This window comes from Ornithorhynchus anatinus, chromosome 14 (genome assembly GCF_004115215.2).
Source record: "Ornithorhynchus anatinus isolate Pmale09 chromosome 14, mOrnAna1.pri.v4, whole genome shotgun sequence".
Lineage (NCBI taxonomy): Eukaryota > Metazoa > Chordata > Mammalia > Monotremata > Ornithorhynchidae > Ornithorhynchus > Ornithorhynchus anatinus.
Window position 1 is genome coordinate 15,758,149 of NC_041741.1, and position 23,946 is coordinate 15,782,094.

The 23,946-nt window shown below is 44.4% G+C and overlaps 1 protein-coding gene and 1 non-coding gene across 5 annotated transcripts in view; both read left to right on the plus strand.

Moving 5' to 3' along the window:
• MSRB3 (methionine sulfoxide reductase B3) overlaps positions 1 to 23,240 on the plus strand; it is a 114,075-nt gene extending 90,835 nt beyond the window's left edge. For all 4 annotated transcript variants that reach the window (XM_029079154.2, XM_029079155.1, XM_029079156.2 and 1 more), the window contains 2 exons: positions 11,270 to 11,367; positions 20,229 to 23,240. In XM_029079154.2, coding sequence (XP_028934987.1) covers positions 11,270 to 11,367; positions 20,229 to 20,393 — 263 coding nt within the window. In that variant the 3' untranslated portion in view covers positions 20,394 to 23,240. The remainder of the gene's footprint in view (positions 1 to 11,269; positions 11,368 to 20,228) is intronic.
• On the plus strand, positions 2,623 to 2,760 carry LOC114816782. Its single transcript, XR_003764590.1, has one exon. It is a non-coding gene; the product is annotated as a small nucleolar RNA SNORA7 (small nucleolar RNA).
• Positions 23,241 to 23,946: the final 706 nt, after the last annotated feature.

Below are 23,946 nucleotides of genomic sequence, written 5' to 3' on the forward strand. Positions count from 1 at the left end.
TAAGAGCAAACGTAGAGATAACGTGAAGACTGGAGCTACATTCCCTGCAAAGCTTAAAGGCCACGGCAGGCTAGTTCCACAACTGAAAGAGTACTCCCAAAGGAGCTAAATATTGAGGCCAAAAATCAACTCTCAATTATGCCCTAGTTATGAACAGGAGTGGATAATAGAAGACAGTGGATAATTCACCAGAAATAAACTTATTTGTCTTGCTAGATGGCCATTAGATGACATACTTGCTCAAAAACAAAATCAAGGACTCGTGTTTGGCGAGAAAGAGTGCTTAGAAGCAAGTTGTTGCCATCATCGATCAATCAGTGTGGCCTAGTGGCTAGAGCAGAAGTCAAAAAGACCCGGATTCTAATTCCAGCTCCACCACCTGTTGTGCGACCTTGGGCAAGTCACTTCCCTTCTCGGTGCCTCACTTCCCTCATCTATAAAACGGGGATTACTGCTGTGATTCCCATGTGGGACATGGAATGTGTCCAACCTAATTATCTTGTATCTAACTCCGAGCTCAGAACAGTACCTGGCACACAGTAAACACTTAACAAATGCAATAAAAAAAGAGCTTCCTGTCTAGAGATCACCATCATCATTATCAATGATTAATCCATCTCCCCACAAAAGGCCCTTAGCATTTCTGTGTCACCTAAACCCTTGTACTTCTCTCCCCCATCCCGCTACAAAGTTTATACTTATACCTTTACACTCGATCACTTCACCCAACTTGTGAGTTAACGGTTTTCTCCCCTGCTGGATTATGGGTTCCTTGAGGGCAGGGATCCTGTCAGTGAATCAATCAAAAAATTATGTGTGGAGCACTGTACTAAGTGTTTGGGAGAGTATAATATAACAGAATTAGCAGACACTCTCCCTGCCCATAACTAGCTTACAGTCCAGAGGAGAGACAGACAGTAATATAAATACATAATTCATGTTATATCATTTAAAGATATGTACATAAGTGAAGTTGGGAGTGGGGTGAATATCAAATGTCCAAAGGTCACAACATCCAAGTGCTTTGATGCTGCAGAAGGGAGAGCGAACCGGGAAAAAGAAGGCTTAATCTGGAAGGCCTCGACTAACTCTATACTCTCCCAAATGCTTAGTACAGTGCTCTACTGTACTCAGAGTAAGTGCTCAATAACTATGATTGACTGTCTGATTGATGATTGATATGGGAAACTAGAGTTCCAGGTACCTATTCCTCACACCTTTCCATCAGAGAAACAGAGGGGGCAGAGGTCAGTGGGTCCACAGCTTCCTAGGATACAGTACCACATTCCTGGGAGCTCAATGTTGGGAATGCTCTCCAGGAGTCATCAGGACTTGCTTTCAAAATTATAATAGGCCACGTGGAACCGACAGAAATTTATATGGAGTTTGTGTGTTCTAAGGTGGATTTAAATAAACACTTGGCATTGGATCCCTTAGTGTGTGCGGTGGGATGTAGTCTAGAGTCTATTTTTTAGGTGTTAATGTCCTCAGGAGCCTAGAGTTGGGCTCTTTATGAGTGGCTAACCCTAAGTATCTTGGGAGAGTAAGGAGAGTGTTCAGTCTTCTCCTCAAAAACCTCCAGTCGTTGTTCATCCACCTTCTCACGCAACAGAAGCTCCTCACCATCCTTACCACCCTCCTTCCTCACCTCACTGATTTAATGATAATTGTGGTGTTTGTTAAGTGCTTCCCATGTGCCAGGCACTGTATCAGAGTGGATACAAGCAAATCGGGTTGGACGCAGTCCCCATCCCACGTGGGGCTCATGGTTTCAATCTCCATTTTCCAGATGAGAGAACTGAGGCCCAGAGAAGTGGAATGGCTTGCCGAAAGTCACATGGCAGTCAAGCGGCAGAGATGGGATTAGAACCCGTGACTTTCTGACTCCCAGGCCCGTGCTCTATCCAATATGCCATGATTTCCTACTACAACACAGCCCACACACTAACACCAGCCTAGTCTTGTTTGCTCATTCATTGGTTTCGTTTTATTTCTTATGTTTATTTCTCTTTGTACATTTGCCACCGGTTCCCTCCCTCTTTAGATTATGAGTCCCTCAGGGATTGGGCCTGGATTATCATCTTTGTACCTCTTCCCAGCTGTTAGTAAAGGGCTTTAGAGAAAGCACTCACCACGTGCAATAAATAATAACAGTAATGGACTGCCCGGTTATGAGATGAAGTCTCTGTTGGCTCTTAAAATCACTGACTATTTGCCTTGGAAATGTAGAACCTGTCCAGTAAACTCCCTCACCTTCCCCCATTTTTTAAATGGTATTTGTTGAGTGCTTCTTGTGTGTCAAGCACTGTTCTAAGCACTAGAGTAGATACAGGATTCTCAGGTTGGACATAGTCCCTGTCCCACATGAGGTTCACCATCTAAGTAGGAGGGAGAACAGGTGTTTTTATGGTATTTGTTAAGCACTTACTATTTGCCAAGCACTATACTAAGCACTGGTGGGTGGGGCTTGGAGGGATACAAGTTTATCAGGTTGGACACAGTCCCTGGCCTTCATTGGGTTCACAGACTTAAGTAGGAAGGAGAGCAGGTATTTTTTATAGTATTTGTTAAGCACTCACTATGTGCCAGGCACTGTATTAAGTGCTGGGGTAGATTCGAGTTCTCTTCTCAGGGTCGCACCTGGAGAGTTTCCAGTACTCTACCAGACTCAGCTACGAGAGGGAGAGTCAAGCAGAGGCCTAACCATTCTATTCCTAACTTGTCCAGTGGCTAGCCAGTGGAAGGCAATCTGCTTCAAGTCAAAACTCTCCCATGCTGGGCAGCAGCAGCGGGGGAGAGAGTCGAGGGTGGAGACTCAAATTTACCTGAGGAAGGAGGCAATGGTAAACCACTTCAGTATCATTACCAAGAAAACTCTGTGGTTACACTCCCAGACCATTGCAGATGGACAGCGGGGCATTCTGGGAGAGATGTGTCTGTTGCGTCGCTATGGGTCAAAAACAACTTGACGGCAAAAGACAAGATTCGAGTTAATCAGGTTGGACACAATCCATCTCCCATGTTGGGAAACACAGTCTTAATCCCCCTTTTACAGATGCGGTAACTGAGGCACAGAGAAGTTGAGTGACTTACCCATTGTAGATCGTTAAAAGACCCCTGGACTAGACCTATCCACTTACTGAGGAGCATTCTAAACATTTAAAAATTGTGAAATTTTATGACTCATGAAAAAGCATAGGCGGAAGAAATTCAGGCTGCTTCAGATTCATATCTGCAATTACAAAAAGATTCAGGTTCAAGAGATCTACAGATTCATAAAAAATGACAGTCACTGTGATTGTAGTCTTTCAATGCCTAATATGTACTAAGCACTAAGGGCTGGGGTAGATACAAGATAAATAAATCAGAAATTGTGTCCAAATAAATGTTCCACCCAGTATTTTTCAGATGTAGCACCCTTGTATGTGATGTATGTGATGGAAGTGGGTAACCAAAGCACGTACACACACACACACACGCACGCACGCACGCACGCACCCTGCCCCATTTTCCTTCATTTTCAAAGATTTTGCTCTTGATGGCCAGATCTTATTCCTGCCTATGAACTTGCCTGAGTTCCTTGCTATGCTGTTGTTTCCTAGTAGAAGGAGCATGGCCCCGGAGGTCAGAAGACTTGGGTTCTAATCGCGACTCCACCACTTTTCTGCTGTGTGACGTTGGGCGTGTCGCTTAATTTCTTTGTGCCCCAGTTTCCTCATCCGTAAAATGGGGATTCGATCCCTGTTCTCCCTCCTACTGAGACTTTGAGCCCCACGTGGGGTGGGGATTGGATCTACCCCAGTGCTTCATACGGTGCTCAGCACATAGTAAGCGCTTAACAAATGTCTCGGTCATTATTATTATCATTAATATCTCAGTCCTCTGAAAACATCGGCTCAAGTTGACTGATAGTTTCCTGCTTCCGCTCACCAGGGTGGTCCGTCCACTTCAGGAGTCTCCAACAGCCCGCGGCTGTGTCTTTTTGTTTGGTAGTGCTGCAGAATGTCTTTAAAATGTGTGGGCCTCCTTCCATGGTAATAATAATAACAATAATAATAATAATTGTGGTATTTGTAAGTACTTTCTATGTACCAAACACCCTGCTGAGTTCTGGAGTAGAAAGCAAGTCCCTTTCACTTCAGGCTCACTTTCTAAGTAGGAAGGAGCACAGGTATTGAAACCCCATTTTGCAGTCAGTCAATCATATTTATTGAGCACTTACTGTGTCCAGAGCACTGAACTGAGAGAACGGAGCCACAGAGAAGTGAAGTGACTTGCCCAAGGTCACCCAGCATGTACGTGGTGGTGCCGGAATTAGAACCCAGGATCCCTGACTCCCAGGTCCATGCCCTTTCTACTAGCCTGCGTTGCCTCTCATAACCCACATATCTGTAATTTATTTCTATTAGTGTCCATCTCCCCCGCTCTAGACTGTAACCTCGTTGTGGGCACGACTCATGAAAAATTTATTCATTACTGTTATTATTTATTGCATGTGGTGAGTGCTTTTTCTAGAGCCCTTTACTAACAGCCGGGTAGAGCTACAAAGATGATAATCCAGGCCCGATCCCTGAGGGACTCACAGTCTAATGAGGGAGGGAACCAGTGGCAAGTTTATTGTTTTATTGTACTCTCCCAAGTGCTTAGTATGGTGTATAGTGCAACTGTGTTACATTGTATTCCCCCAAGCACTTAGTACAGTGCTGTGCACACGCAGGTGCTCAATAAATAGGATGGTTCGATTTAGGGGGGTGTCGCTGATGCCCAAGTAAACGATGATGGCGTTGAAGGGCACTGGCAACCTCATTCTCTTGTTTTTTGTCTGCGTCTGTGGATTTTCCCGTTCTCTTAATTGCCTCTAATAATAATAGTAATAATGATGGTATTTGTTAAGCACTTACTATGTGCCAAGCACTATTCTAAGCGCTGGGGTAGATACAAGGTAATCAGATTGTCCCACGTGGGGCTCACAGTCTTAATCCCCATTATACAGATGAGGTCACAGAGGCACAGAGAAGTTAAGTGACTTGCCCAAAGTCACACAGCTGATAAGTGGCAGAGCCGGGATTAGAACCCACAACCTCTGACTCCCAAGCCCGCGCTCTTTCCACTAAGCCACGCTACTTCCGTTTTCTGCTTCGGAACGGACGTACCGGAAGGAGTTTCACCCGGAGAGGAGAGGCTCAGTGGGTTGAGGTAGGGAGATCCCAGCCCGTGGATGCTTAATAAATATTTCATAAGAACGGCCTGGCAGCTGAAAACCGCAGTTTTCTGGATTTTGAAATGAGGAAGCCAACGGATCCAATCCAGCCCACCCGATCGTAACAAAAGACCATCACGGTGGTGGGGAAAAGCCACACTGTGTTTACACAGGTCTGCGTGGGACTTCCTTTTAAAAAGAGCATGGAACGTGTCCAAAACAAATAGTTGTGTGAGATGACCAAGAAGGAAAAGCACAGAGAAAGGAGGATGGATGATTTTCTTTAATGTCAAAACTGACATAAACACGTCCCCCGACCCTTTTTCTCTAGATAATTTTCTCAACGAGACACAGATTGCTTCAGTCTTGGCCTATCACCCTCCGAAGCACTGTCCTGATTATTAGGAGGCGGGGGGGCCGGGGGAGAGGATCCTTTGAGGATTTTTACAGCAAGGAAGAGCTCCCTCCTTTAAATAGTTTCACATGATGGAGGAATTCCTCTTCCAAAATACTGTCATCGCTGTGGCTTCTCTGCCGTTGGACTCTTCGTTTTGGAGTAAGGGATGTTCTGGGCTTGATCGCTGGTGGTGAAACCAAACCGGTGAGGGTCCTCTGCAGAACTTTGGGTCGGGTTTCCCTTTTCTGTAGTGGGTGGCAGGAAGCTGGAGGACAGCAAATTCATCCCTTCGTTCATTCATTTCATTGTATTTATTGAGCGCTTACTGTGTGGCAGAGCGCTGTATTAAGTGCTTGGGAGAGTACAGTTCACCAATAAACAGTGACATTCACTGCCCACAGAGAGCTCGCAGTCTGAGGCAGGAGGAGACAGACATCAATACAGATAAATAAAATGACAGATATGTACATAAGTGCTTTGGGGCTGGGAGGCGGGAAGAGTAAAGAGAAGCCGTGTGGCTCAGTGGAAAGAACCTGGGCTTGGGAGTCAGGTCATGGGTGTGAATCCCTGCTCTGCCACTTGTCAGCTGTGTGACTGTGGGCGAGTCGCTTAACTTCTCTGTGCCTCAGTTACCTCATCTGTAAAATGGGGATTAACTGTGAGCCTCATGTGGGACAACCTGATTACCCTGTTTCTCCCCCAGGGCTTAGAACAGTGTTCTGCACATAGTAAGCGCTTAACAAATACCAACATTATTATTAAAGGGAGCAAGCCAGGAAGCAAATGAGGAGGATCAACAGGGTTCAGTTTGGAAAGGGACAGGCCCTGACAGGAAGTCAATCAATGTTATTTCATTCAATCGTATTTATTGAGTGCTTACTGTATGCAGAGCACTGTACTAAGTGGTTGGAAGAGTACAATATAATAATAGACACATTCCCCGCCCCAGCAAGCTTAGTGTGTACAGGGGGAGACAAGCATCAATAGAAATAAATAAATGACAGGTACAAGGGTGATGAGAAGCAATGTAACCTAGTGGAAAGAGCACGGTCCTGGGTGTCAGAGGACCTGGGTTCTAATTCCGGCACCACCCTGGACCTGCTGGGTGACCTTGGGCCAGTCGCTCCACTTCTCTGTGGTTCAGTTCCCTCATCTGCAAAATCGGGATTCAATACCTGTTCTCCAGACTGTGAGCCTCATGTGGGGCCTGAATAGGTTCTATCTACCCAGGCGCTTAGTACAGTTCTTAGCACAGAGTAAGCGCTTAACGATATCAGTTATTCAGTGTGGTCGCCTTTATCTCCTGTTCCTCTTGCACTTGAATCTGTGGCCTTTGGGTATTTGTTATTCACCCCACCCTCAACCCCAAAGCACTTACGTACATATCTAAAATGATTTATTTACGCGAATGTCTGCTTCCCTCCCCAGATGGTATGTAGGCAGGGAACAGGTCTACCAACACTGTTGTATTGTACTCTTGTACTTTACAGAACCTTTTTTTAAAAAGAAATTTGTTTGTTGAGTGCAGAGTCGGTGCCAGGCACTGTTCTAAGCGCTTGGGTAGATACAAGCTAATCAGGTTGGATGCAGTCCCTGTCCCACATGGGGCTCACAGTCTTAATCCCCATTTTACAGAACAGGGAACTGAGATGCAAAGTCACCTGCCCAGAGTCACGCAGCAGACAAGCAGCAGAGTCGGAATTAGAACCCGGGTCCTTCTGACTCCCAGTACAGCATTCTATGTGCACACAGTACACGCTCAGTAATCGCCATTGAGTGATTGATGGAGTCCAGAACTTTCCTCCGCAACGTCTGGCGAGGGCTATTGAAAGCGCCGTTGGAAGAATGGTGTTCCTCGAAAAATTCGCTGTGCTATCCCACAGTGCTCCCTTCCCTCAGAACCTCTCCCAGCATTTAGGGGATGCCAAGGTAAACAAACGAATGTCCTTTTTCAAGCGTCGACACTTTCCCAGCACACACTGAAACCATTTGAGACTTCCTCCCCACTCCACCCTTTGCTAAAATCTGGTGGGAAATCCTGTAAATAGCATATCCCTAGACATGACATACATTCGTCTTCATAGTCTAAGAGATTGCTATCATTTTTGCAAAGCCCCATTAGCAGCAAGTGTTTAGCGTTATTAGCCCGGATTCAGCGACGGTTCCCTCTACGTCCAGAGCACCGTATTGGTTATCGAAGAGTGTTAAAAAAGAAATGAGAGACAGACTTCCTGTGGTCACATCACTTTACATCTAATGGAGGAGCCGGGAAATACGCTAATATATACATATAATCCAAACTGGCAGGACCCAACTGTATTCACTCGTACCCGACCGAGCGCAGCTTTTCAGGAATAAATGCAGTGTGCTATAGAGCCAGGTAAGATGTGGATGATGAAGGAAGGAGTCGAAATTCTCCATTTCTGTTTCTGGAAGGCATTACCCGCAGGTCCTTGCATGTTTCAGCGAGGCCTAGTGGATAGAGCATGGGCCTGGGAGTCATAAGGACCTGGGTTCCAATCCCGGCTCGGCCACTTCTCTGCTGTGTTACCTTGGGTCAAGTCACTTAATTTCTCTGTGCCACAGTTACCTCATTGGTAAAATGGGGACTGTGACTATGACTACCATAGTCCCAACCTGATTAGCATGTATCTACCCCAGCGCTTAGTACAGTGCCTATCCCATAGCACATGCTTAACAATTACCATTTAAAAAAAGGAATTGCAATGTTTCGTTTTTGGTTTTTAGGGTATTTTTTTCCCACATGATGACAGTTAACATTAAGCCCGATGCTCCCACTGTCTGTGTTTATTCTTGGGGAGCCCTTGGAAGGAATATTGTACTTTTTGACCGAAGGGATTATCTAGTTCCCAGCAAAACTGTATGTAGTATAGGTAGTTAGATGCACTAAAGTGGGGCCTGTAAGAGTTATATATAGGCCTAATTTTCTTCCAGGATGTAAACTTGGAAATTAGGAGCTTCGGTTCAGTGCTATCGGCCTGGGATTAATTTTATAGTTATGCAGCAGTGGTAGAATGTTCAAGATGGTAGCACGATTGATTTCTGCTGGTCTCTGTATCTCCATTATTAGCTTTCTCTGGCTTGTGCTGTCTCTAAATAATTTATGTCTGCTGGCGTCCCCCTTTAGATGGTTAGTTTCTTGAGGGCAGAAAATGTGTGTTTTGCTTCTGCTAAATCAATCGGTTGTATTTTTGAACGCTTACTCTGTGCAGAGCACAGTACTGAGGGTTTGGGAGAGTATAAGAGAATGCTGAACTCTCTCAAACACTTAGTACAGTGCTCAGTATTTAATAGGGGTTCAGTAAATGCTACCGTTTTATTGATCGATTCCCCTTAGGCAGAGATGTCCTAGCGCTTTCCTCAGGAGATGACTGGATCGTGACTCAGAGTCTTGTATTGAGTAACTAATGAAGCTTTCGTACCTCAGTCACATGGGATTTGTTAAGCACTTACTATGTGCCAGACGCTGAGGTAGATTCAAGCCAATCAAGCGGGACGGATTAGACTACAGTGCCTGGCTCATAGTAAGCGCTTAAGGAATACCATTTTTTAAAAAAATTGCAACCTTTCTAAAATGAGCAAACAAGACCGACCAACTCACTTAAATGGTCCAAGATAGAAGAGGTCATTTGTGTTGACTTCTCGGTCTGAGAAGGCAAAGACTACCTACTTTTGTGAACCGTCGCTTTATGGTGTAAACCATTAAAGTTTTCCTGGTGATTTGTGGACATCTTGAAAGCAAACTAATCTAAATTTAACTTCCCTTAGTCAATCTAATAGTCACCGCTGAATGCAATACTGTTGGATTTGGTTGGGTTTTTTTTTTTCCTCTACAGAGTTGGCCCAAACTAATTAGTTTTTCTTTGAAACCAGAAGTCTGTTAAATGTTGAAATCTGTTTTATTTCCTCAGTCCTGTTAACAGTACAGGGCACACTTTTCAAGAGCAGTCACCTTTCTGCAGGAATCAATTTTGTTCCTGCAAAAATGCACCCGTGATTCAGCAACTTCACACGTCTTTCATCATTTGGGTGCACAAGCCCTCCAGCAAGCCTCACATTAGTGTCTGTGGGCTTATTTTGGGGGGAAATTTACAGAAAATGGAATCCTTAGGACTTGATGAGGAAAATCGGAATGTATGTCAGTGCTCAAGCAGTTAGTGGTATTTATTGAGCACTTACTATGTGCAGAACTTTGTACTGAGCACCTGGGCGACTACAGTACAACAGAATGAGCAGACACATTCCCTGACCATAATGAGTTTACAGTCTAGAGCTTACAATGGTGGTAAACTTTTCTCATTCGGCTGATTCCGGGCTTATCACAGCTCTGAATGCTCTTCCAAAAACATTAAGCTAAACCCATTTTAAAGTTGGGGTCTTTAAACCGGGTGCCAAAGCATACTCTGGAGCCATGATGGTGTAGAGAATTGACTTTCAAATGGAAGAAACATTTTTTTTTATGGTATCTGCCAAGCGCTTACTATGCGCCAGGCACTGTCATACATACTTGGGAAGATACGAGATAATCAGGTTGGACCCAATCCCTGTTTCACATGGAGCTCACAGACTTAATCCCCATTTTACAGGTGAGGGAACCAAGGCCATCTAGCAGACGAGCGGCGGAGTTGGGATTAGGATCCAGGTACTTCTGGCTCCCAGGCCCGACCTCTATCCACTAGAAGCTTCAGAGACTGTATTCTATTCTCAGAAGTTCTATAGTTTACTCCACTTCTCACTCAGGGAAGTTATTTAGGGAAGGAGCTGAACAATGTGTTTTAATTGAACATGAAAGACAGATTGGAGCTTTCTAGAGAAGCGGAGACTGGGTGTCCTTTGGGTCTGAAGCTGAATTTCCATCAGTGGGTGTGAATCAGTCAATCGATCAGTTACCTCATCCATAAAACGGGGTAAGTTGTGAGCCCTCTGTGGGACGTGGACTGTGTCCTACCCGATTATCTTGTATCTAACTCAGAGCTTAGAACAGTGCCTGGCAATAGTAAGCGCTTAGCCATTACCATTAAAAAATATGCTGCTGCTGCTGATGATAATCAGTGAATCGATTGTATGTATTGAGCACCTACTATGTGCAGAGCACTCTGCTAGATGCTTGGGAGAGTACAATATATCAGAATAATGGAGTTGGTAGACACGGTCCCTGCCCACAACGAGTTTTCAGTCTAGAGGAATGATTGGTCAACCAGTCATATTTATTGAGTCCTTACTGTGTCCAGAGCACTGTACTAAGTACTTGGGAGAGTACAGTATAACAACATAACACTATAACAGTCACCATTCCCTGCCCACAGGGAGCTTACAAGTCCAGAAGGGAAGACAGATGTAAATATAAATAAATGAATTACAGATATGGACGGAAGTCCTGTGGAAGATAAGACTACAAGTCCCTGGAATGAATAATGGGGTTTTTATGTAGTTGATTTTAACCATAGTAGAAAGAAAGCCATGGACCATAACATACATCCTTTACCTCATAAACATACTTTACCTCAAAAAGGGCCAGTTCCTTTCATTTTGACTTTCTCAAATCGAAAAGTTAAGTGTGAGACATGAATGGAGGATTTCCATTTTGTAAAATTGCATTTCTAATCCAAACCCATTTTATCTCTTGTGTCTGTGTCCCATCTCTGTTCCAGGGTGGCCTTCCTTCTATGACGTGATCGGCTCTGATGCGATTACACTCACTGACGACTTCTCCTATGGAATGCATAGGGTGGAAACAAGCTGTTCTCAGGTCAGTTTACAACACATGAAAACTTTGGCCTCAAAGTGCCAAAGATCCATTTTCTCTCTCCCTTGCAAAACCCTTTTGCAACTTTTGATTGTGTCACAATGTGCTTTAAATGACCGCACTGTAGATCACATTGAAAAGCAGCATGGTCTAGTGAATGGAGCTCAGGCCTGGGAATCTGAAGGAATCTAGTTCCGGCTCCACCACTTGTCTGCTGTGTGACCATGGGCGAGCCACTTTACTTCTCTGTGCCTCAGTTAACTCATCTATAAAATAGGGATGAAGACTGAGGCCCCATGTGGGACAGGAACCATGTCCAACCTGATTAATTCCTATCTACCTCAGTGCTTAGAAAAGTGCCTGCCACATAGTAAGCACTTAACAAATTACTTATCATTTATAATAATAATAATAAATAAATAATAATTATTATAATTATTATCATAAGAATGACAGGAAAGGAGGATAACTTATAAGTCATCATCATCCTCATCAGTCGTATTTATTGAGCATTTACTGTATCATGCTGAACAGGGCCAGTGAATCAATGCCACTTATTAGCTCCCGCTTGTAAAATGAGATTGTGCAGGAGGAATTGACCTATCTCAGCCCAATTCTTTCTTGCATTTCTCTGCCCTCTTCTGTTTCACAGGCTGCCATTATTTTTGTGTATCCTTATATTTCCAAATAATCAATCATTAGATGGCATGCATTTAGTATTGAATATATTGCACTCTCCCAAGTGCTTAGTACAGCGTTCTGCACACGCTAAGCCCTCAGCAAATACGATTGACTGATCCATTGACTGATTTAGCTTTAGCTTCAGCTGTGAAGCTAATGTCCTCAAGGGGGCTTGTGTTGGAAAGTCAGAACCGATGAGTTGTAAAGCTCAGTTAGTCTCACTATAGACACACTGAAAGTAGCTTCTAATAAGACTTATTAGCCAAGAATTGACTGGCATTTGCTTTGTTTCTTGCCATTTGCCTGTTTTTGGAATGACTCAGACAAATGTCAGAATGGAAGAGGGAGAGATTGCCCAACACGTAAAAAGAGAAAGCAATCCATCAATCCATGGTATCTATTGAATGCTTACTGTGTGCAGAGCACTGTTCTAAACTCCTGGGCGTGTACAGTGCAACAGCATTAGCAGAGCCATTCCCTGCTCGTAATGAACTTACAGTCTAGAGGGGAAGGCAGATATTGAAAAAATAAATAATTTTTTTAGAAAGTATTTAAAGCTATGGGCAAGAGAGAAACAAAAGATCAATCAGTGATATTTACTAAGCCCCTAACGAGTTGCAGGGTACCTCACTAAGTAACAGGGAGAATATGCTGGAAGCAAAATGCATATTCCTACCTCAAGAATATGCCTGGCACATAGTAAATGCTTAACAAATACCACAATCATTATGATTATTAGAGGCTATGAGAACTTCTGAGATTGGCAGGTACCTACAAACTCCAGAATACGCCAGAATATTTCTTGATTTGACAAGGTGGTGGATATGGGATGGTAAAAAGGATATTTACTCAACTTTATGTACCTCAGGATTTGAGGGGTGGGTGGGGATGGGTGGGCTGATTTGCTCAGTGTTCTCACCAGCTAGTAGATCAAACTGGAGGAATGGTCTGACTTTGCTGGGAAAGGGAAATGGGGCTAAGTCCCTGACTAAGCTCTCATTTCCTCTTCTCCCATTCCCTTCTGATTTGCCCTTACACTTGGATTTGCTCCCTTTATTCACCCTTCCTTCAGCCCCACAGCACTTATGTACACATCTGTAATGTATTTATTTCTATTAATATCTGTCTCCCCCTCTAGACTGTAAGTTCACTGGAGGCAGGAAACGTATCTCAATTTCCTCATCCTTAAAATGGAGAAAGAATGCCTGTTCTCCCTACCCCTTAGTCTGTGTGAAGCAGCGTGGCTTAGTGGAAAGAGCAAGGGCTTGAGAGTCCAAGATCATGGGTCCTAATCCCAGTTCTGCCACTTGTCAGCTGTGTGACTTTGGGCAAGTCACTTAACTTCCCTGTGCCTCAGTTACCTCATCTGTAAAATGGGGATTAAGACCGTGACCCACATGGGACAACCTGATTACCTTTTATCTACCCCAGCTCTTAGAACAGTGCTTGGCATATAGTTGGCACTTAAATACCTTTATTATTATTATTATTCCCTGATGGGTCAGGGGTTGTGTCTTCCTCATTATGTTGCATCTAACCCAGTGCTTAAATACAGTGTTTGGCACATAGTAAGCCCTTAATGAATACCACAATGAAACCAGGTTTTGTTTATTGGGTTCCCCCCGCTATCCAAAGAAATAGTAGCCTCCAAAAAAAAATCGGAGGTTTTTGACAAAGGCAGTGTTATGCCTTGTACAGCCTTTTAAGATGATGATACCTGCAGCTATATTCAGGATATTAAGGCAGAGAGGGTTTTGACACAGGGAGACCAGACTTTTACAATAATCCCGCCAAAGAGTGATGAGGGGTGGTGGAGAAGAGGGAAAGGATTCTTCAAATACCTTAGCAGAAGGATTGTCAGGAAGACAGACTGAACGTGGGAGGTAAATGACAGAGAGAAGTCAAAGATGACATCAAGGTTACAAACTGCTGAGACAGGGAGGATAGGATGTTGTCTGTAGTGATGGGAGAGTTAAAAGGAGCAGACAGTTTAGGAAGGATGATAAATTCTGCTTGGGGGCATCCTGAGTTTAAGGTATTGAAGGGTCATCCAGGGGGAAATATCCCATGAGGCAGGAGAAAGAGCAGGCTGAAGACATGGATTTGGAAGTTATTTCCTTAGAGGTGGGAACAGAATGTAATTGTTTTGCTCTTGCTCTGGGCCAAGCACTGGGGTAGATAAGAGATCATCATGCTGGACACAATGTCTGCCCCATCTGGGGCCCTCAAGAGGGAGAAAAGTTATTAAATCCCCATTTAATAGCTGAGAAAGCTGAGGTCCAAGGAGGTCAAGTGATATCTGCCCAAGGTCACACATCAAGCGTCAGGCCCGTGATTAGAATTTAGGCCCTCTGACTCCTATTCCCTGTATTCTTTTCTAGAGGCGATGCTGCTCAGAGAGAGGATGTAGAATGAGTAAGAGGAGAGGACTCAGAGTCTTGCAGAACTCTCACAGTTTAAGAGTTTGCATGGTATTCTCCCTAGTGCTTCGTACAGTGCTCTGCACACTGCCTGCTCTCTGGTGCGATTGGGATTGGCCTCAATCATATCCCAACTCCCCCCACGGCCCCACTGCCCGCCCCACCATGTCCTCCCTTCCTCTAGATTGTAAATTCATTGAGGGCAGGAAACACGTCTACCAACTGTCATCCTGTTCTATTGTACTCTCCCAAGCACTTAATACAGTGCTGTGCACACAGTAAGTGCTCCATAAATACCATTGATTGATTGACTGATTTTCCCGCTCCCTGTCACTAACGAAGAGACCTCGTCCATCAGCCGGAGCAAATGTCCCCCTCAGGCAGCCCTTCATAGGGAGGAATAGAAAGGAAAATAAAATCACCTAAAATATATTTTAGCCGTGCCACGGGACTTTAAATTGGGGCCAGGCTCTTGGGAAAGTGTTTCTCTTCAGGGTAGAATTAGTCTTCTCCCTCAACTTAGCAGGTAATGTCCCAACAGGAAGTAACTCACAGCCAAGAGTAACCAAGATGGTAGATCAAGGGTTTCAGGGACCACAGACAAATTCAACATGCATGCCAAGAGGAGGTAATGCCCACCCCCATCCGAGATTAACTTTGGTACTTCCCCCAGCCGAACAGCTGGCCGGGTTCCCGGTCTTTGGAACTTTCAGAACAATCCACTTTCCTCCAGGCTGCCTGACTCACAGGGAACTGACACTAAACCATATCCCTCTGGCGGGGAGGGGAGAAGCGAGGGGTGTCTCTTTCAGCCCAGCCCCCTTCATTTCTATTACTTAGAAATCAGTTCTCTCCCCAGTCACAGCTTTAATTTTAAAGACAAGGGAGAGGGAAAATGCCTTCCACCCTGGCATGTAGTGTACAAAAACGTATGCTCCTTTAAGTGAGTTACATGCCAACTGTAGGAATTAATAAGGCTCAAACCAGAATACACTGTGGGTTGTCCCTCCCCCAGATGTATGGAGTTTTGGGATGGCTGCCAGGGAAATACAATACATTGTGGGAACACGAACAAATAAATTGGGATTTCACTAACTTAAAAAGTTGCGGGCGCATTTTCTTCCTTCCTCTTTGTCTTTTTGTTTTTGTCTTTCGCACACTTTCTCGGTCTCTTCACTTTTACCTTTTCCTTTTTTGGGTTTTCTTTTTATCCTTTCCTCATAAATTTTATTTCCTTCTCTCTTTGAAAAAAGTTCTAATGCTTTCCATACTGGCCCATCTCCTCCTCCTCCCTTCCTTCCTTCTTCTCCTCATCAGCCAGTTTCTTCACCTGGTCCATAGCTCCCAACTGAAGACCCGTCTTTCCCATTAGCCTCCACTCCCTCGTTCTGTTTTCTCTTTCCCCCGTCTTCTCCTCAGAGCACTGCTTTCCCTCTCCCACAGGAATAGTGAGCAACTACCCCAGAGAGCTTCAGAGCCTTATCCTGTGAGGGGTTCCTCCCTCTTTTTCTGGGGAGGCGGGGAGCATCAAGGGGAAAAGAACCAGTGGGTGACCAGTCATGGTCAACTCTATTAATGCAGATGATTTTTTAATAATGGTACTTGTTAAGCACTTACTATGTTCCAAACACCATTCTAAGTGCTGGGGTAGATACAAGTGAATCACGTTGAACACAGACCCTGTCCCACATGGGGCTCACGGTCTTAACCCCCATTTCTCAGATGAGGGAACTGAGGCCCAGAGAAGTGAAGTAACTTGCCCAAGGTCATGCAGCAGACAAGTGGTGGAGTGGGGATTAGAACCCAGGTCCTTCTGGCTCCCAGGCCCGTGCTCTATCCACTAAGCCATGCTGCTTCTCTCTGCTTCTCTCAGTCAGTAGCAGCTGATCATTTCCCCAATCCCTTCCGCTTCTTCCACCACTGCCTTTTCTAATTGAGGAAAGGTCCCAGGGTCTACACTCAAATACAGCAAACTGCTCTCTATTGCTGGACTTGGCATTTCTTCGCATCGCTGCCGGTTCAGTCAATCAATCAAGGGTATTTATTGAGCGCTTTCAGCGTGCAGAGCACTGTACTAAGTGCTTTGGAGAGTACAACACAGCAGAATTAGCAGACACTGTTCCCGGCCCAGAAAGAATTTACAGACACTCAATCATTCATTGCATTGTATTTATTGAGCGCTTACTGTGTGCGGAGCACTGTTCTAAGTGTGTGGGAGAGTACATTGCAACAAACAGACACATTCCCTGCCCACATCGATCTATAGGATTAGATTAGATTGATTACATGGTTCATTCATTCAGTCATATTTTTGAGAACTTACTGTGTACAAAACACTGTACTTAGTGCCAGCCATCCTTCATAGAGAAGAGCTTCTCAGCTTTCTTCTTTTTCTCTCGATGGCTACCTTGTATAGCTTTCTCACCCTGGATTGATTCCCTTGCTCTCTTCAGGTGCACAAGTTTGCTTCCCCCCACCAAAATAGTACTGAATCCAAGTTCTCCGGCCACCAATAAACCTATCACTTCCATCCCCACTCTTGGAAATAAAATCAGTTGGCAGTTGCCCTCCCAGTCCTCTCCAGAAACGCACTTGCTCAGTGTAAGCTCATCGAGGGCGGGGAAGTATATTGCTGTTTGTACTCTTCCAAGACTTTAGTACTACACCCTACACACGGTAAGTGCAATAAATATGTTTGATTGATTGATTGATTGATTGATTGGTTTACAGTCCAAGCGAAGGGAAAGAGGAGATAAGCCTGCCATCTCTCTCTGGTTTCAGCTACAGTTCAGTGAAACCAGGCTCTTTTGGAAACGTTTGGGGAGTTCTCCTTTCTTCAGATGAAAATTTGGCCTCTGGAGCAAATGGGAATCCCATAAATCACTTAATTTTTTTTCATAAAAATCTATAAGGAAACCATTGGGTCCTGATATTTTCCCCTGCTGAAGGCTATTTATGGCTATTGTTATTACTCCTTGAATTTGTGGTGGAGTTCTTTGGATTTCTTTGAGCTCAAGATTCATTTGTGCCAAGTCAGCTAAATCAACCAAAAGGTAAATATCCACTGATAGAAAAGGTTTTTGTTGGGGTTTTTTTCCTCTTTTTTCAGAAGTTAAATGGTTCTTGGTATAACCCAAAACCATATTAATCTTTTGCAGATGACAACCATATATATTGCTGATGATTAAAGATACCCATGTGTTTCACTAGGGGTTTCAGACTCTCCACCATCTCTCTCTCTCTCTCTTTTGCTTGATCTTTGAGTAAAATCCTAATGCTAAACTGGTGACTTCACAATCATTTCCTTGGCAACAGATATGGTATCACAAGCACAAGGGGAAATGCTCTTATTTAAACACAAGTGTCTTCAATAACGGCAGGAGGAAACAGAAAACTACTGGCAGAGTAAATTGCCTTTCTTATAGCCGCTCTCTCCCTACTAAACCCTCCCCGTTTTGCCCAAGCGTAAAAGTCTATCTTTGAAAGTGCCTCATCTTAGAGATCAAACACTTTGGAAGAAAATTACAGTACTAAAGAAAAAAACATCCTAGGAAATAAGTGGGAGGAAAACCTCCCTAGACCATTGGAAATACATCACTGCAAAAGTATGTCAAGTGCCACATATGTTATCTGGGCATGAAATGGAGAATTGCAGTCAGATTGCAGGATTCTATTTTATCACATTGGATGCCCATGCTCTTTTCTCTGCATGGAGACCTCCCACCCCCTACCTCCACCCCAGGATCTCTGCAGCTTGTGCTATCGCTAACTCCTGCTTTCTACATTTCGGGGAAGGAGGCAGAAGGGAAAGAGAGGAGCAAGGAGAGAGCTGGATCCTTTATCTTTCTAAATGGCATTCTTCTTCGGGATTGGGCTGATGGGCCACCTCTTGCTGCCACCCTGGGTCGGGCTGTCCCTTGACCTATAAACTTGGTGGACATTTATTTATTTTTTTATGGTATGTGTTAAGCACTTACTAGGTTCTAGGCATTGAACTAAGGGCTGGGGTAGATATGAGACAATTGGGTTGGACTCTGTCCCTGTCCCAAGTGGGACTCACAGTATTTTACAGTCTGTAAGTCAGTCAGGCAGTCGTATTTTTTGAGCGCTCACTGTCTGCTAAGCACTTTACTAAGCACTTGGGAGAGAACAATATAAAAATAGAACAGACACATTCCCTGCCCACAACAAGTTTGCAGTCTAGAGGAGAGAGACATTAGTATAAATAAAGAAATAACGGATATATGCGTGACTGCTGTGGGGCTGGGAGTGCAGATGAATAAAAGGAGCAAGTCAGGGTGATGCAGAAGGGAGTGGGAGAAGAGAAAAAGAAGGCTTAGTTAGGGAAGACCTCTTGGAGGAGATGTGCCTTCAGAAATCTTTAAAATGGGGGAGAGTGATTGTCTGTCAGATATGAGGAAGGAGGGCATTCCAGGCCAGAGGCAGGTTGTGGGCGAGAGGTCGGCGGGAACTGAGGACCGGAGAAGTGACGTGACTTGCCTAAGATCACATGGCAGCCAAATGGCAGAAGCCGGGATTAGAACCCAGGCCCTCCCGACTCCAAGGCCTGTGCTGCTTTTAGGCTAGGGGTTGAAGAGGGATCATTCGGGTCATTGAGGCCGTGACTTATAAATCCCCTCAGCCTCACAGCCTCCTCTGCTGGGTTCCAAGGGCTCAGGATGCTTGTCTGCTGTTAAGTTTTACCGCCCGTGAAAGCAAACATCACCTGCCATCACGGACAGTTGAACAGAATCTGGCTAAAGCCAAAAGGGGAAGAAATGTTCAGCTGCCACCCTTCCTACCCGAAGGAGGTAGCATGTCAACTCAGTTCACAGAATCACTTGCCATTTTCAGCTTTCCCAGTGAATTCGAGATCAGTGTGGCCTAAAAGAAAGAGCGTGGGCTTGGGAGTCAAAGAACCTGCATTCTAATCCTGCCCCCGCCCCTTGCCTGCTGGGAACCTTGGGTAAGTCACCTAATTTCTCTGTGCCTCAGTTTCTCATCTGTAAAATGGGGATTAAGACTGTGAGCTCCATATGGGACAGAGACTGTCTAACCAGATTACCGCATACCTACTCCAGCACTTAGCACAGCACTTAGCAAGTAGTAAGTGCTTAACAAATACCATTATTATTATTATCTGTGCCTCAGCTTCCTCATCTGTAAAATGGGATTAAGACAGCGAGTCCCAAGAGGGACTGTGTCTAACCAGATTACCTCATATCTACCCCAGTATTTTGTACAGTGCTGGGCACACAGTAAGCGCTTAAGAGGTACCATCATAATTATTATTATTAGATTTTAAAATCCAGTGGTTCTTCTCTGATTTCTGAGCCAAAGCGTCCCAGGTTTTCTCTTCAGTGTCAGCGCTGATGGTTTCTGACAGTCCATTCCAAGGAAATATTCCAAGGTAATAATGATGATAATAATTATAATGGTATTTTGAAGTGCTAATTAGGTGCCAGGCACTGTACTAAACTCTGGGGTGGATACAAGCAAATCAGGTTGGACACAGTCCCCGTCCTACATGGGGCTCGCGGTCTCAATCCCCATTTTACAGATGAGGTAACGGAGGCCCAGGGAAATGAAGTGACTTACCCAAGGTCACAATGCAGACAAGTGGTGGAGCTGGGATTAGACCCCACAACCTTCTGACTCCCAGGCCGGGCTCTATCCACTATGCCATGGTGCTTCTCGAAACAAATGTATCTGTCAGTCCTGATTCTTACAGATCTTCCCTTGTCCATGGCTGTTCTCTTTCAGTGTGGTGCTCACCTCGGGCACATCTTCGAAGACGGGCCCCGTCCGACCGGCAAAAGATATTGCATAAATTCGGCTTCGTTGTCCTTCGCGGCCGTGGAAGAGAACATCGACAAAGAAAACGGCAGCGGCGACAGCCCTATTCAGCCGGGCAAAACTGAGCTGTAAGAACAAGCAGAAGACCGAGCAGATGTTCTTACCTCATGGCTTAGTAGAAAAAAAAAATTAAATCACCTGCAATCTTATTACATCATTTAAAAAAAATTATAAGGGAAGTTTGTCACTATTGAAGTTTTCTTTTTTTTTTCTTTCTTTGCTTAAATGGTGGCTTCACTGCCAGTGTATTTTGCTATTGATTAGACTCTTAGCCATTTATGAGAAACACAGATTTTGTTGGGGGAGATGGTTTTATTGGAGAAACAGCACTGTTTGTTTTAACCTGAGACATTTGCTCCTTTTAGGGATTAGTTCTCCTTGCTTGGTGACAGGGGCCATTTGGTCTGCAAAGTGTAAAATCAGGTTCTCCTCCCCGTAGGCTGTGAGCTCCATACGGGATACCCATCCATCTTGTATCTACCCCAGAGCTTAGTACAGTGCTTGTCCCCAAGTAAGTACTTGACAAATATCACCATTATGACTTATAATTATGCTCAAAGTCAGCGCTGTTTGGGGAGGACAGAGCAAAGAGGATGAACTCATTCTGTCTGAGCAGGAGGTGGCCTTCGACAGCAGTGGATCTGTTTTGAGCCGTAGTTGATAAAGATTTGGAGTGTCTGACCAAACCTCTGGGCTTTATGGAAAGCTCGAGCTAAAGCATTCATGCTCTAAGGGAGTGTATGTTTAAAGTCTTTCCTGATGTTAAACGGCTACCAGATCTGGGTGGGGGGAGGGAGAGCAGCAGTTTCTCCCATTCATGCCTTTATTTTATTTTATTTTATTCAGTTTCCACTGAGGAAAGAGGCAATGACCTTGCAAAATGTGGAGATGCCTTTTGTTCGGGCTTCACCAGAAGAAGTAGACGCTCCCCCAAATCTTCTCTTTTCCTTCCCTTCCCGCCTTCACCCAACACTAGCTGCAAATGAGACTAACGTTTCTGGAAATGTGAAATGTCTAGAACTTTAAAGTCAGGCAGCCTGAAAAAATGTGGAAGAGAAACGAAAGGGCCCCGGATGCTGGGTAAAAAAAGTGACTCAGGCAGGGCACGTTTAGCCATCTTGAAAATGTCTCAGGAAAGATACGTGGCCCCTCTCGGGTACAAAGGGTTCTGGGAAATTAGGCGTCTCAAGCTCTTAGTCCCTTCCTTGCCCATGATCCTTTGGGGGTACAAGGGCAAACCCCTTAAACCACTCTGTGCCTCAGTTTCCCCATCTGTAAAATGGGATTGTTCTATTTGTAAAGAGCATCACAACCCTCAGGACTTTGGCTCTAGCTTGCTGTTCCATAGCATTAGGATTTTCCTTCCCATATGGTAAACTAAGCCTCCTGGGTCACAGGTGCATGGATGTGAAGTGGAGGAGAGGAGGGACTTGGTATACTGACCTGGAAATAGTTGGGCCTAGAACCCCGTCCCTCAGACCCGATGAGAGGCAGTTTTATTCTGAGGAGACACACCCAGCTGCTTCTGTAGATCTCCTCGGGCTGTGGGTGGACATCATTGTGAGCAACGAGGCTGTCATGGGTCTGGGGGATGGGTAAACCGTACACCAGAGCCCCACTGGGCTCGGCATATTTCACTGGCCCAATCTAGACTTAGCAGAAAGATTCCGACGTGTGATGGGCACTGCCACATCATCCTAGCCAGAAACCCTAGTTGGCAGCACCGTTCTCTTTTGACTCTAGACCGTAAGCTCCTTGTGGGCAGCGAACGCGTCTACTAACTCTGTTATATGGTACTCTCCCAAGCGCTTAGTACAGTGCTCTGTCCATAGTAAGCGCTCAATAAATACTATTGATCGATGGATTGAAATAAAGAAAAACTTAGACGCTCACAGATAAATCAGCAGGCAGCCTCCGGATCACCAAATCGAAGCGGAGAAGGAGAACGTGAGGCTTGGAAATGAAAGAAACGAATGAAGTTAAGAGATGTGATCAGGGGAGTGAGGCAACATGGCAGGATCCTTTCTGGTCAGAGCGATCTTGCCGGGTTTAACATTTCCCTGGAGAGGGACAGAGTTCTGGTCCTTGCTTTGTGTTTCAAGGAAAACCAGTTTTTCTCCCACCAACATCAGCTTTAAGAAAATGCATCAATAAGAAAGTGGGGGGCATACATGTGGTTTTGGATTGCTTTCGGATTGAAGTGTTATCAAATTTCAGTCTATTTCTGTCTTATGTTAAAGAACTATATTACTAGAACTTCAGTGAGCAATAATGTCAGCTGTCATGCCCTAGATTTATTTTTGCAGGATATGGAGTGAAATGAACTGAGTCAATATGGTGAGGTGTAGGTGACCTTTGGGAGTTACACCATTTAACAGAGGAAATTCATTGTACTTTCTTTCTTGGCACTCTGAGGGTGGTGCAAGGTAAGACCAATTTTCTTATCGTGCAAGTTTGAAGACGCTGAAATCTGGTGGTATTAAAAAATTGAAACTTAGAAGGCCAGCTTGCGGATGTGACGGAAGGATTTGAGAGAGCAGCACATTGTTATATATATATAGATATATATTTATATCGTACCTATTGAAAGTACATTTATGTTTTTAAACTTTGCACTTCTTGGATGCTTACAAATACTAAATGCAAATGTAGCAATAGAAAATCTATTTTCAAGAAGCCTCATTTTACTGTTACACAAATATGAAGAGCCTAGCTTTAAATCGCTGTTAGGAAAAAACCGAGACAGGGATGCGAGTATGAAATATGTCATAAATGGAAAGTTATTTCCACCTTAAGTACTTTTGTAATAACCTTTCCTCGATTAAGTATTTTTCAGAAAAGACACAAACTTTTCCATGGGGAAACTTTTCATATCTATTGTATTTGACTGAATAAACAATAAATTCCTTTATAAATTCATGTTTCCCATTTTATTTCCTCAAAACCCTTCTGTTTTGCAGCAAGTACGCTGACTTGCAGCAGGCGTTCATCACTAGCAGCATCGTGTACCTAGCTCTCTGGCTGTTAGGCTTGCAGCTTGTGTGAGGGGAGGCCACCTCAGTCCGACTATTCTTTGGACACCGGAGGGAAGGAGGAAGCGTTCTGTCTTATCCCCAAGCCAAGTCCTATGTTCCAAAGAGAATCGAAATAGAGAAGCAGCACGGCCTAGTGGAAAGAGCAAGGGTCTGGGAGTCGGAAGGACCTGGGTTCTAATCCCAGCTCCTCCGCTTTCCTGCTGTGTGACGTCGGGCAAGCACTTCACTTCTCTGTGCCTCATTTACCTCATCTGTAAAATGGGGATTAAGACTGTGAGCCCCATGTGGGACGTGGACCGTGTCCAACCTGATTAGCTTGTTTCTATCTATTCCGGTGCTTAATACAGTGCCTGATATGCAGTAAGTGCTTAACAAGTGCCATAAAAAGAGAAAGGCAAACTATTAACTGAAGAGTCAACTTTTACTCAGAAGTAATAGCAGCAGCAGCAGCAGTAATAGAGTACTACTTATGTGTCTGTTGTATTCTACTCTCCCAAGTGCTTCGTACAGTGCTCTGCACAGAGTAAATGTTCGATAAATACTATCGACTGACTGACTGGTAGTGAGAGCGGCAGCAATAGTAATACTGA